This window comes from Typha angustifolia, chromosome 13 (genome assembly GCF_048772165.1).
Source record: "Typha angustifolia cultivar Huaian chromosome 13, ASM4877216v1, whole genome shotgun sequence".
Classification (NCBI taxonomy): Eukaryota; Viridiplantae; Streptophyta; class Magnoliopsida; order Poales; family Typhaceae; genus Typha; species Typha angustifolia.
In genome coordinates this window covers 2,484,003-2,498,186 of record NC_133251.1, presented here as the reverse complement: position 1 = coordinate 2,498,186, position 14,184 = coordinate 2,484,003, and the positions used below count along the sequence as shown (strand labels likewise).

At 39.1% G+C, this 14,184-nt stretch overlaps 2 protein-coding genes across 3 annotated transcripts; one reads left to right on the top strand and one right to left on the bottom strand.

Annotated features, from left to right (window-relative positions):
• Positions 1-2,996: 2,996 nt before the first annotated feature.
• Positions 2,997-4,942, top strand: LOC140775125 (3-ketoacyl-CoA synthase 5-like). The gene is made up of 3 exons (XM_073118387.1): positions 2,997-4,046; positions 4,173-4,429; positions 4,530-4,942. Exons 1-3 carry the CDS (start codon positions 3,078-3,080, stop codon positions 4,723-4,725), a joined length of 1,422 nt encoding a protein of 473 aa, XP_072974488.1. The 5' UTR covers positions 2,997-3,077; the 3' UTR covers positions 4,726-4,942.
• Positions 4,943-7,536: 2,594 nt separating this feature from the next.
• Positions 7,537-11,590, bottom strand: LOC140773438 (uncharacterized). 2 transcript variants are annotated; one of them, XM_073115988.1, is made up of 5 exons: positions 10,703-11,583; positions 9,742-9,800; positions 9,477-9,605; positions 8,797-8,932; positions 7,537-8,033 (listed from the first exon to the last, which is right to left on the bottom strand). In XM_073115988.1, the coding sequence occupies exons 1-5, from the start codon at positions 11,399-11,401 to the stop codon at positions 7,716-7,718; spliced, it is 1,341 nt and encodes a 446-aa protein (XP_072972089.1). In that variant the 5' UTR covers positions 11,402-11,583; the 3' UTR covers positions 7,537-7,715. The 2 variants fall into 2 exon arrangements, with proteins under 2 accessions (XP_072972089.1, XP_072972090.1); XM_073115989.1 differs by having other exon boundaries at positions 7,932-8,069; positions 10,703-11,590.
• Positions 11,591-14,184: the final 2,594 nt, after the last annotated feature.

Genomic DNA, 14,184 nt, shown 5'->3' with positions numbered 1-14,184 from the left:
GACTAATCTTCTTCTTGCATTCAATTTCGTCACCGTTCACAGTTTTTGTTTGGTTTTATTTTCTAACCATACTCCTGTCAAGATATATACGTGAATCTAATGAGTGCCTTTTTAACATCCTATCAAAACCAAGAAGCCAGACGTAAATTTGAAAGATATATGGTGTAACAATCACTTATGTAATTCACCTAAGAAGCAATCTAAACTCTTATTAGATAACTTGAGATAACATAGCCGGTGAGGTGAGCAAGAAGGATAAAAAAGAAAGGGAGTTGAATCCACCGGCCGAATTAATTTAACTTTATCTACTAATGATAATTTTTATAATGTAACACTTTTATTTTCTCTTTTTTTTAAGTTTGAGATATTTTGATGAACCTTAAAAATAAAATTAAATAAATAAGCGAGTACTTTATATTTTAATTAAGAAATTTTTTACATCACATGATTCTTAGTTCATAAATGTTTCAGCTATTAAAAATGTTATTATATTAAAAATGTTACTATAAAATGACCCCAGGCCGCAGCTTCTATTTCTATTGAAACTTAATTAGTGATACAACTAGTCACCTAATCCCCCCAAAACATGGGAATACGACCTCTAACAACATTTGACCCTAAAGCCTTACAAACAGCAAAGTTAGGAAAACCAAAATAATTATGTTTATACCAAAAACAACTATATTAACTTTAAGCTGCTACCATAATGCTATCCGACAACAATAGATTGTTTAACATCAATTACACATCTTTTGTTTTTTTTTAAGTATTGAAGAAAATAGTCAAAATAAAACTCTGCAGCATCAGCTTTGATCTTCCTCCAACTCAACCACCTCATTCAGCAAATAAGCATCTGTCAAACAACACACTCGTTTCAGTGCCTCCTCTCCTTGAATTTCTACCCAGCAGATAAACAAAGAGATCGCTTTATGCTGGAAAGCTTCACAAAATGTGGCATAGTTATTAAAAGTTCTATTATTTTGTTCTAACTACAGAGTCCACATTATAGCACTTAACCAGATATACCACCATTCTTTTGTCTCTCTCTAACTTTAAATTGGTCATCTGAAACCAATTCTTCACATGTTTCACCTTACTTGGAACTCCCTAAAACTTCATCATCTGTTATAACAGTTTCCCACCAAACTTACATCTCAAAATAAGGTGATCTATTGACTCATCATTTTTATAAAAAACACAAGTGGAACTACGAGTCCAGTTTTCTTGAGCAAATTATCTCTGATCAACACTCTATTATTATGGACCAACCACAAAAAAGCTATAACTTTCAGAGGTATCTTCGGCTTCCAAATTATTAGCAAGCTTTTAAAAATAACACCTTCATGATTAAGAAATCTATAAAGAAATTTAATAGTGAAAATGTCATTATTTTTCCATCTCCATCTGACTCTTTTATTAGTCGTGCCTCTCTAGGTACAATGGATGTTTACAAAATTGATCACCTATTGTTTTTCCAACAGCAAACTTTCAGTCAGCATTCTTCTATACTTACGCCTCCATTCACTTCTTTCAGACCAAACCTCATACACAATTGCCTCTTCATTCCAAACAATGTTTTTATGAAAAGACTTTTAGACCAATCATATGCACATTTTCGTATCTATTATCTTTCTAATATATATTAATTATTTGATATTAGACATTATCTAGCAAAATAGAAACGGAAATAAAATTAAAGAGGTTCCCTTGTTCTAAAAAGAAAAAACAACACGGATCATACTAGGAAATTATGATATAAATTTACAGGTAGCGTATATGCTGATTAATTATAGTGTCACACCTCATGCTAATTACATAAACATGCTAGTTTATTAATAATACATGTTGTCATGTCTTTATCTCCTTTAATTATATTGACTAGCAATTGAAGTTTCAATTAATTTTTTTTTTTATCATTTATAAGCCTGAAGGCTAAATATGGGCTAGATAAAAAGTCAACACTCCCTAGATACAAAAACACTTAAATCTTACCGAGCTTTTTACCGCCTAATTTAGCAATTGCTCCGAACCAAACACCGCAAAGACGTGCTCCAAATTGTTGCGCTGTGGAGCTGTTTTTTCTAAGTTAACCGCATTGTTAAGCCATCAACCGAATTGAGCCAGGTCATCAAACAACTAAATAATTTTATCATAATATTATTTAGGATTTGAGTTAAATTCATGACCTCTTTTATTATTGGAAGTATCTAGTAACTCTGCTACAGTTAGTTAGTTAGTTGGTAAAGTTTTGATTAGTTAATCATCAGCAACCTGACCTTGTTGGACCATGTTTCAGATTGATGGGTGACAGATTTGATAAGTGGAAGATTACAGGACAAATAATCTACATTTCCCTACTCTCTACGAGACGACAAATACTTTGTCACATCAATCTAATGAATGCAGGAGAGAAATGTGATGAAGGTTGTTCAATTATTGATTTGATTGATGGGTTTAGGAATTATAAAGTTTGATAACTGAGGAAGTTGTTCTTAACTTGGAGATAATTTCGTGTACACTTTGGTGGGGTTTGGTGATGGAATAACCTAAAATAATTTATATCATTGTCGATTATTATAACGTTTGATAACAAATCAGTATAGTAAATAATGAAAACATCTGTTATAGTGAGTAGATAAGTTAAAAGGAGATAGATGTGAAAAAATTAAGAGAGACAGAGATAATGATTAAAATAATCTCTTTAAAGGGTTAAATAGTAATTAAAATTTATTAGTAAATATAAAATGTTTGATAGAAGTTGAGAGGAGAGAGAAGTAAATAATTTGATATAATATTATACAATTTCACTGCCAGAGGATGAGATAGAAATTAGAGACAAGTGTTAAATCCTCTGTCTAATTTAATTGGAATATGCGATCCTTAGTTAATAACTGCATTAATAATTCTCCAACAGCTAACGCCCGCCTAATCACTCGAGAATGCATTAACTCCTACCCTTATAAATACTCTTCAATCTACGAACCAAACTCAAATTACAATTTTTTTAGGAAAAAAAGAATAGAAAGAGATCAGACACAAGAAAAGAAAAGAAAAGAAAGTTTAAATATCTAATAACCATGGCTACTCAAAACCGAGCTCTTAACTTCTCAAGCTCACCTCCTTTCAACCTTAACTACCACTCCATCCTCAACAGGCTCCTCCCCTTCCTCCTCGCCGCTCTCCTCCTCTCCAACCTCAGCTCCTCCAACCTGCTCCTCTCCGCTCTCCTCTTCCTCATCACTGCCGCCCTCTACGTCAGCTCCCGGCCGCGGCCCGTCTACCTCATCGACTACGCCTGCTTCAAGCCGCCGGCGTGGTGTCGCGTTCCGAACGCCTCGTTCTTGGAGCACAGCAGGACCATTCTAGGCGACGAGCTCGCTGAGTTCCAGATGCGCGTCCTCGAGCGGTCGGGACTCGGCGAGGAGACCTCTCTCCCTCCTCCCGCTCACTACCTCCCTCCTACCACCTCGTTGTCGGGCTCGTATGACGAGACCGAGCTCATCGTCTTCACCGCAGTCGATGAGCTTTTGAGTAAGACTGGAGTGAACCCTAAGGATATCAACGTGCTGGTGGTTAACTGCAATAGCTTCGCGCCTGTGCCTTCTCTCACTTCCATGATCATTAATAGATACAAGCTTGGGAGCGACGTGCGTAGCTATAATTTATCCGGGATGGGGTGTAGTGCGAGCCCGATCTCAATCGGGCTCGCTAGGGATGTGCTTCGGGTGAGACCCGAGTCGACGGCGCTGGTGTTCTCAACGGAGATCGTCGTGTCGCCGGCGTGGTACACCGGGACTAGGAAGTCCATGCTTATACCTAACTGCCTCTTCCGCATGGGCGGCGTGGCGGTGCTCCTGTCGAACCGGGGGCGGCACCACGGCGACGCCAAGTACCGCCTCCACCACGTTGTCCGGACGCACACCGGGGCCGACGACAAGGCACACCAGTGTCTTTACCAGATGGAAGATGATGAGGGGAGGTTGGGGATATCGCTATCGAAGGAAGTCATGCCGATCTCCGGCGAGGCGCTGAAGGAGCACCTCATGGTATTTGTTTGCTTAATACCACGTAAAAAATTAAAAGCTAATAAAGAATGATATTCTCATGCTAACTCTGGTATCATATTAAAAGCTTAAGCTGAAAGACAACACGATAATTTTGATGTTTAACAGGTGCTAGGGCAACTAGTTCTTCCATGGTGGGAGCAGTTGCTCTTCGTTGGGACGCTCCTCGGCAGGAAATTTATTAACCCTAAGTGGAAGATATATGTGCCACAGTTCAGGAAGGCATTTGAACACATCTGCGTGCACGCCGGCGGCCGAGCAGTGATCGATGAGGTGCAGATGAACTTAGGGCTCTCGTCGGAGCAGGTGGAGGCATCTCGCATGACGTTGCACCGCTTCGGTAACACATCCAGCAGCTCAGTCTGGTACTCCATACTAATTCCTCGCTGACTTCTTTAAAAACTTAACTTTAACTTTGACCAAAAATAATAATAATGTAATTATTTATATTCTAAACAACTGTAGGTACGAGTTGAGCTACATGGAAGCTAAAGGAGGGGTGAAGAAGGGGGATAGGGTTTGGCAACTTGGACTTGGGAGTGGATTTAAGTGCAATAGCTCGGTGTGGGAGTGCATAAAGAATATTGAAAAGGACGAAGGGCCTTGGTCTGGGTGCATAGATAGGTACCCAGTGGAAGTTCCAGAAGTGCTTAAATTCTAAGGCTATATGATCTATGTTGTTTAAAATTTCTTTTCTTTAGAAAGAAATTTGATGCAATTATATTAAAGAACTGAGGGGGAGAGAGAGAGAGAGAAACGTCCATACGTGTTCTTAGTTTACAATGAAGCTGTCGCATGCCCCTAAATTTGGCGTTGCATGCATGTCGCCTTTGTATCTAAATTTGTGATAAATAAGAATTCTACCCTCTCTCTCTCTCTCTCTCTCTCTCTAGGAAAATAATATTTTATATGTTATAAATTCACATACTACTATATAAATATTTATCTTTTAACTTATACATTTTGCTTACAATACCTTGAAAATATCCTCCTGTTATTTTTTAATGATCATTTACTATATACATGAGTTAAAATAAAGATATATGTAAAATGTTCTTAACATCCTTGAATAAATATTAATAATTCTTTTAAGTTGTGGTAAAAACAAATAGATAGAAAATAGATCAAAAGAGAGGTATTTTGGGTATTTAATTGTTTATTTTTGAAAGGAATACAATCTTCGCTATTTAGTTAGCTGATGTTATGTATAATAGAAACAAAAAGCTCGAGAAAAAATAGGAAATTTTAAAGAACACCTTATTTTTAAGAATTTTATAATCTAATCGTTCTTTTTTTATTCTATAATTCTCATATAAAATCCTCAGTTAACTTAAACTAATTATTTGTTAATAGAAATGTATAAACAAAAAAAAAATAATTTATCAAAATACAAAGAATAATTTCTAAGATACCTAGATTATCTATGTATTTTCATATCCAATTTCATTCAAGGGCTTATAACCAAGTCCTTAGTTATTTCCCCTTTCTTATCCCTAGAGAGCTTCCCCCAAACCCGAGGAGCTTCCTAAATGACAAGCTGTTGGAGTTTGCTCCACCAAGCCATTAATTGGAAGTGACCTTCCCAAGTTGCAGGAGCTTCAAGACATTGCGGCATCTTGAAAATTGAGATTTTATATGAATATTTTCGGTTAATATATATTGAAAAGAATTGAAAACAACAAGCTTCCTAAAAAAATTAAGGATTTGTGTATCAAAATTCAATGTTTGGACTAAGTTCGCCCACTCACATCTTGCGGCTTTCGTATATAGACCTCTTTTTGGGGAACATTAATGGGGCCCAATTGAAGTTATAATTTTGGTTGTTGTATATATTTGTTTATCTACCATGGGCTCAAGGAGCATCAATGGAGCCCAAGATATAAATTATATGTTTAGTTGCCCTTGTGACAGAAAATGGCAGGATAGAAACATCTATGATGGAGAACTAAAATAAAAGGTGGTGGAAATTGTTAGGTGATAACATACACAAATGGACTAACAAAGATTATAAAAAAAGAGCATATATAAAAGGGGATTAATGACGGACCACTGAACTTATACCTAATGGACTTAAACCAATATAAGTTGTGTCAAATTCTCCTTCATTTAGTCTTAGGGGTGGTACTCGGGTCGGGTTAAGTAGGTTCGGGTCGGGTCAACTTTACCCTAACACGAATATGACCCGATTAATAAACGGGTTGCATTTGTTAGATATGAGTACATCTTATTAAACAGGTAACACGATATGACCCATCACGGTAATACGATTCATCTAACTCATTTAATAAATATATCGTGTTAATATGACACGATAACATGACTCGTCTAACCCGTTTACTCTATATAAAATTTAAAATTTATTCTATATAAATAATGTATTAAACAAACAAAATAATATATTTTCATCTCAAAACTTATTTAGCATAAAAATTACAAGTCTATTAATTGATTATTTATATAGGTAGCACGAGTAGATCCTGAGCACGAAGAAGAGCCGTTGCTTCAAAAGAAGTGCTAACGAAAGCAATTGGGAGGAATTGTCAGATCTAAAGTTGACAGGGAGAAGGGGACAGAGCTCTTGAGGCGAGGCGGTCCTCGTTGTCAACTAGACCACCGACATAGCGGGCGGCGCCGCCGTCGATGATCAGGTTCGACTGCTGGTTACGGTCGGAGGAGAAGACCGCGACAAGGGGGTTGCATTGAGAGAAGGAGAGGGAGGGGTTGTCGTCCACATGAGGGAGTTGAGGATGGGGGCGTAGCGAAGCGGGAAGACGACAACATAGAGGCAAATAGGCACTGCGATGCCTATTGTTACACTCGGGGTTGACGGCAAGCATAGCAATAGGCACCGTGGTAAGCGGCAGGTGGAGGCGATAGACGAAGGCGGAGGCGACAGACAGCAAAACGAGGCAGGCAACATTTTTTTCCCCCTTTCATTGAGGTGGCTAGAGAGAAGAGGAGTGGAGAGTGGAGAGGCGTGTGTGCATCTTAGGGTAGATGTAGTTAGGGTTTTATTATATACATATAACGGGTCAAATGAGTTAGCAAGTTGACCTGACCTGTATACTTAAACATGTCAAACGGGTCAAAACAAATTAGTAGTATAAATCCGAATACAATCCGATTATTGAACAGGTTAAGCAAGTTGGCATGTTTATGACTCAATCTCAATTAGACTAAATCCAAACACGTTTAAGAGTCGGTTATTGTATCAAATTATCAGGTTAGGTCAAATTTTGCCACCCCTACTTAGTTTATAGATATAAGGCCTTTATTATTATATATACATCTTTCTCATAAAAGAAAAAAACATTTAAGTATAAAAAAGAATTTACATATGCAGAAACCAAACAGTATAGCCTCGTAGAGTTCATGGTGAGTCGACTCTATATAGACACGCATTGCATCAATGTAACTTTGCATGGCACTTAACAACTTTAATAACACAAAAAGTTTGGAGAGCATTTGGCCATCCTTCAGAATCTCATTTTGTACATCATTGCCTTTACAACTTGAGAAATCACAGCATAACTCACACTGTGAGAACATTTAACAGTACTTCATGAATTACAAAGAAAGAATGATACGAGTCTTAACATACAGAAGGAAAAAGTATCCCAGTATTATCTCAGTAAGGGGGAAAAAAACCAACTATACATCGACTTTGATGTCTTTCTTCAAAACAAGGTCTCCAGATGCATTCCGGGTGAAGAGCTTGTCCACCAGTTCATCCCAATTTGCTCTTCCAGATTTTGTACTGTTGCATGACGTTGCTTCGCTTTGGTTATGGGAAGCTGCAGATGGCGGCTCTGTCCCTTCAAAGGACTCCTCGGACGGTGCCACTGCATGTAGTACGTTCAAGGTAACTGCTCTTTCCAGGGCATACCTGTGTTCTTGTTCAAGAGACAGTTTTCTTTCCATCTTGAGCTGTGGTGGTGGCGTCGTCACCACAGCGCTTTCCTTCATTAGCTGTGGCAATCACCCACCTTCAGAACTCTAAAGTAGCTACAAAGATTCTTTCAAGAGTAAATAATGGACAGTGAGTCTTGTCGAGCTATCAAACAAATGCAGAATACATGGGAAGTAACAAAGGTTAGATTGGGTGATAGAGGGATGTTTGTGATAAATCCAGTATATTTTGGCAGACACGAGGTTTATATCTGTTTAAGTGCAAAATACTGAAAATTTCAGTTATTTTCCCTGGATAGTTTGGTTGGAAGATCAAACAAGGGGATATAAAGGGTGGACATGCCTTCTTGCCAATAGGCAAAAAGAAAAGAAAAGAAACCTCTTTTTAGTAATTGAAGATGAGCAATTTGAATGAAGCTTGTGGTTGACCTTTTAAAATAATTAACTTCTGCAAAGCCTGTGGCTGCTCTTTCAAAATAATGCTGTCATGTCACAAGCATGTCCAAAGACATAATTACTTCAGATATATATGGAGGAAGTAATTAAGCAAACACTAATATCAGTATCCCATGACACCACTTATGGTCAACCCTAACCCCGATTAGGCCTAATTATCCCAAATTTCTTATTTTCTTACCAGAATGAACCTTAAGAACTCCTGATCAACAGAAAAAGGCTTGTTTGCATAAAACAGGTAGAACACCCTTATTGAGCACACTTTACAACTATCGAAGCTATCCATAAAACATTAACCCAAACCTATGGATACCACCCAAAGACATCGTCCTATAATTAGCAATGAAAAAATGTAGTCTTCAATTACCTCCAGAGCCTTTCGTGCTTCTCGTTCTATCCAAAGAATTCCGTGGTCAGATGTGGTATTGCATGATAAGACAATATGTTCAAATCTTCCTTCTACAGGAATGGCAGTCCTCACTTCAGGAGGGTATCTTCCACATCTGCAAATAACAATGTCATTAAAGTCATTCTTCGACAGATATAAAGTGATTGCAGGACCTCAACTTCCTCATGCTTCAGTGTATAATAAAATTGAACAACACTGCAAATATGCCTTTTTCGCTTATCAATTAACATCAACTTGTACAGATTGACAATAAAGTGACTTATTATGTTCATGTCATCTGGTCCTTCTTCCCAGGATTTACTATGAGGAAATCAAACAGAAGCACCATCTGAATGACATAGAACAATAAGAACCATTTCAGCAGTAACCAACTTAATCTGACTATCTGATAAAAGGGTAGCTCAAATGGCTAAAACAGACGGAATAATAGCCGCAGGATAAAAAAAGGCATGGTCCTATTGTTCCAAGATTACTATAAGGAAAAATATTGGTGGCAATTGTCGAGTGTATAAAGTGAGACATTGGCGAGATATTCAACTAGGAGCGCATAAAACAACAAGACAAAATAAGATGAATTGAATTTGTATCTATTCAAAAGTAATTCATCTTATCCAACAGAATGTCAATGAGAACGTTACCTGCAAAATTTTCTCTCAACAATATGATACATGCGACCAGGAGCATAGAGTCTTCTGGTATCATTAAGCTTTCTTTTTTCTGGAATAAATGTGTCTCTCAAGCAAATCATGAATAGTAAACAGGGCAAGCTGTCCAAAGTAGTAAGACTTGATGTAAAAATGAATACAGTATGCACAATACATGAGTTTGAGAAAGATGATAACAGAAAATTAAAAGCAGGGGCACTTGTTCTTGAAAAACTAGCCAAATACTTGAAGAACGCACCAGAAGATCGATCCGAAAATATCTTCTAAGGGTGTTGCTGTTCTTGGCAAAAAATCATCCTGTACAAGCTCATATATGACGAGTCAATTCTTGCTAAGAAGTTCATCTTGTACAATATTCAAAAAATCATAAGAAGGCTTATGAAGAAAAAAATGTCAATATGCATACTACATTCGTCATATACCAAAGATGGAGATTCAATTCTGTACTGGTATGAAGTTGCATTTATGTAAAAGAAAAAACTGAAAGCAGTAAAAGAGAAAAAAGAAATGCATAATGATTACGCTATCCTCCTCTATATAGAGAGAAATACATGTGTCATACTTATAGACTACATGGACTAATATATCTATGAAAGAATGGATCTTCTGCGTGGTCATATACAAGTATTAGCTATAACTTATGACCAGTCACTCTTTCCCAGTTAAAACCCCATACCAGTTACTATATTTAAAAGCATCAACCAACCATCTTTTACTTGGCTCTCCACTAAGGTCATACGTTATATTCAAATTTTGAGTTTTCATACAAGTGGCAGATGGAAAACTTGTATTAATCACTCTACATCGCTGTATTCACAACGACAAGCAAGCCATCAGTGACGCTAAGCAGCTGTATTCACATTGATAACAGAAGTTTGCTCCTCCAGCATAATGGCACTCACTCGTGTAGAACTTTCTAGATCAAATGGACTAAATTCAACTAGCAACTCTTAGATATCAAACAAGTATTCAGATACCAAACAACTTCTATTCCTAAATCCAAATATACCACATTCAACTCTTCTATTTCAAGATGGACCACATGAAAATTTTGTTCCAATTAAAGTAGCTCGTCAGGAAAGAAGAAAATAACTCTCCATCACACTGCTCAGAGTCAATCTCACAACAACCATAGATCCAATTAATCCTACATTCGACAAACCAACATCAAAATTCGCTTCAAAAAGTAGAGAATTCACCTGCAGTATGACGGAATTGATGACATCCGCATACTTAACGGCGAGATTCAGCGACATGCACCTGGTGGGCGCGATTGCGTAACACTGTACCTTATTCCTGGGTATGCCCCCAAACTTATCCCTATGATTAACGACGACTATAGTCATCAACGCTGCTATCCCCGATCCAAGCGAGTGCCCCACGAAGACCAACTTGTAGTCCGATCCAAGATCCTCAAGAAGGTCTCTCAACGTCTCCCCCTCTCGTTTTAGTATCCAAGTCGCGGCCTTTAAGAGACCATGATGCACATATCCTCCATCGAACATCTGCCTCCCAAGCCGGTTGTCGAGAAGCACCTTGTAATCGCTCTCGCGCGCGAGATTGAGGCCGCGGAGGGCCAAGATGATTTCTTTATGACCATGGTCAACGTAGATGAGGTAAGGGGGGCAATTGCCGCCAGTTTGGTCGTAGGCGACGCGCTTGATGACCCAAGAAGGGTTCATCTGGTATCCGCCGGGCGGGGGGAAGCGTGGTTGGGAGAGGTCCTCTTCGTAGACGGCGAGAATGGCTCGGCACAACCGAGGGATGGGTTCGAATTCGTCGGGGGAGGCGGGTGGCCATGACTCGCTGTCGTAGGAGCCGATGTAGGTGAGGCGCTTCCACGCCCACCGAGAGCAGCCGAGGCAGACGACGCATTCCAAGCCGCAGAAGACGGACATTGGAGGCGGTGAAAGCAATACGTTTGTTTGAATGCCAGAGAGAAGGAATGAGAAAGCAGAATGCTTTCGGTCTTAAAAAGTTGGATGGGCGGCTTCTGGAAGGAGGAACTAAAAAAACAAAACAGAAAATAAGGGATTTTCCAGCTGGGGGTGCTGCATTTTTGTATACTGAACTTGGGAGTTTCCAAACAAATAGGGAGTAGCAAATATTTATTTTAGGATGTAAAGAATATAGTGGGCATTTGTAAACTTGTATTACATTTAGCTCTTGATGGTTTAATTTATGAGTAAAGGTTTTTTCTTCTAGGAGAAGTATATTATGAGTATACCAGGTACAAAGGTGACAGCGTGGTCGGCGTTGGCACTGAACCAGATCTGAGTGTTGGAACTTCTTTTCTTTTTTTATTAGGAAGGAGCTGGTATTAATTAAGCCCAGGGTGTTGGAATTTAAAGCATAATACACATTGGCAGAGACGTGTCAAATGGGAGGATAGGTGCTGGGGAATCGCTGTCTTGGTAGTCCGGAATGTAGCTAGCCGCCGAAGACCACCAAATCCAGCTTGTAACCAACCAATCAGCAGCCGCACGAGTGGAGTTGGACGAGTTGCTTTTCGTTTAATTAGCATCTTCCACTTGGTACGATCCCTTTGCTCTACTTAATCACGAAAAGTTGACATGATTACGTAGAGGAGTCGAGACTCTCGTGTCGATAAATGGCGTTACCTTTGCTTGGGATAAACGAGAAATTAAAAATGAACAGAAGCTTGGTTCTCGGACCTCTTGGTAGCTCCACAATTTTACAAGCGGTCACTACTACATCAGACAATGCAAAATCGATTGTAATAGTTATAAAACTATCACAAAACCCTCTTAATAAAACCATATGATATTTGTGAAGATAAGATTATGTTAAGAATCAGACTTTAATTCAAAATTAATGATAATAAGTAAATTAGACTAACTAGACTTGATTCGACTGATTCTATCCGTGAATCATAACAATTAATTTCACTTTCAACACCTTATCCTCAAGGTGACTAGTGACAATCCACCCAATAGCCTAGCTTGTGTCACACTCACGGGCTTCATATAGGTCCAACTTAGTCAGCTAATGCGAGTTTGCAAGGTCGTTCCACCGGTTGACCTCGGGCTCATACTTAAGCTCCAAGTCGCACTCATGGATTCCCAACTAGCTCATGCGAGGTGATCTGAGTCGATTCACAAAAAATTAGTATGCCTCGAGATACTTGCACTTCATCTCTTCCACCCAGTAGTTCAAACCCTAATCCTAGGGCTAAAAATATTTTATAGCCTAAGGGCGCTACCACAGGCTTCATGGGGCACCGGTGGTAGGTTAGGTAGTGAGTTGTCGGCAGACCTCCAAGAGATGCGAGCGACGGTGGAAGCAAAAAAATCAAGCTCGAGCTCAATTTGTTGCGGCAGCGGCCATGGCACGTTACCTGTGGGTCCATCGGCACTTGGTGCCCATGGTCCTACTAGAGTGGAGCTACGACGACAGCAAGGTCGACAAAAGCCACCTTGACGAGGCTTGGCTCGGGCCATATTGTCACGAGCTTGGTTGCCAGGTTCGGCTATGTGACAATCACCAACAGATGTAGTGCCCACTATTGGATGGCAATTGGGCTAGGAAAGACAATTGTAGCCATTGGTGGTTGTAGAAGGGTCAAACCCACGATTACCTGCCAAGATTTTGCTGTAGCGAAAATGATCGTCGATAGTGGCCTTTCGACTAGTGCTGACGTGAACAACGACTATGGTTCAGGTGTGGGAGGTCTAAGAAAAGTGCCGGTGGTGGTGGCTTAGACCGAGAGGGCCTAGATCGCCGTTGGATGAAAAACTAGGGTTTTGGGTCATAGCTTCCACTGCAATTGAGAAAGATGGCTCGAGATCGATCTTTACTGGCTACTCTGGTGTCAGACTACAGTTGGGAGGGTCTGTAGAGGTGGAAGGAGCTCCATCGCAACCGATAGAGGGGTTTTGGCCATGGGTGTTAGGTCTATCTCTTCTCCACCTTCCTCACGGTTTGGAGAAAACCGTCGTGGAAGGGCCAATTCCACAGTGGCGGTGCAGGTCGATGGTGCTGGGTTAGGAGGGTTGTCGCTAAGCTTAGATAGCCTTTTCAATCCTCTAGATGTTTGCTTTTGGCAAATCTAGCATTTTCCTCCACGAATTCAAGTATTGTCATTGCTCGCGCTGGTCACTCATCATCGATGATGGCTATTGGTGGTGATGGCACCAAAAGATCCAATTGGTACATGATTTGAACGTAACAGATTTTTATAGGTGTCAGCATCACGAGTTACAAATTTAATGGTTATGGTTTCACATAAATCTGAAATTATAGTGAAAAGTTAAAAATAAAATAATGAGAAAACATCAATTCTAGATAAAATTGATAACTATACTACGTTGTGATGGTCGTTGAGAGATGGCAAACAGCCAAGGATAGTGGTGGACGATCATAAAGTAGGATGGCTGATGGAGAAAAATGATGACTAAAATTTAGAAGCTTAAAAAGATATCTATGGTTAAAATCGACTTGTACAAAGATAAAAACGATTTAATGATTATAATAAAAAATAAAGATGCGTGAGATAATAAAAATAACTGAACTCAATATCATCTACTCATGCTAATTAACCCATGACACTTCCATTTATAGAAGCAAAATCCTAGCGGATCGAGTCGATATGCGGATTATCTACTTTAAATTTTTTTTTTTTTTTGAAAAAAAGTTTATAGACCACACTTTAATTCAAAAT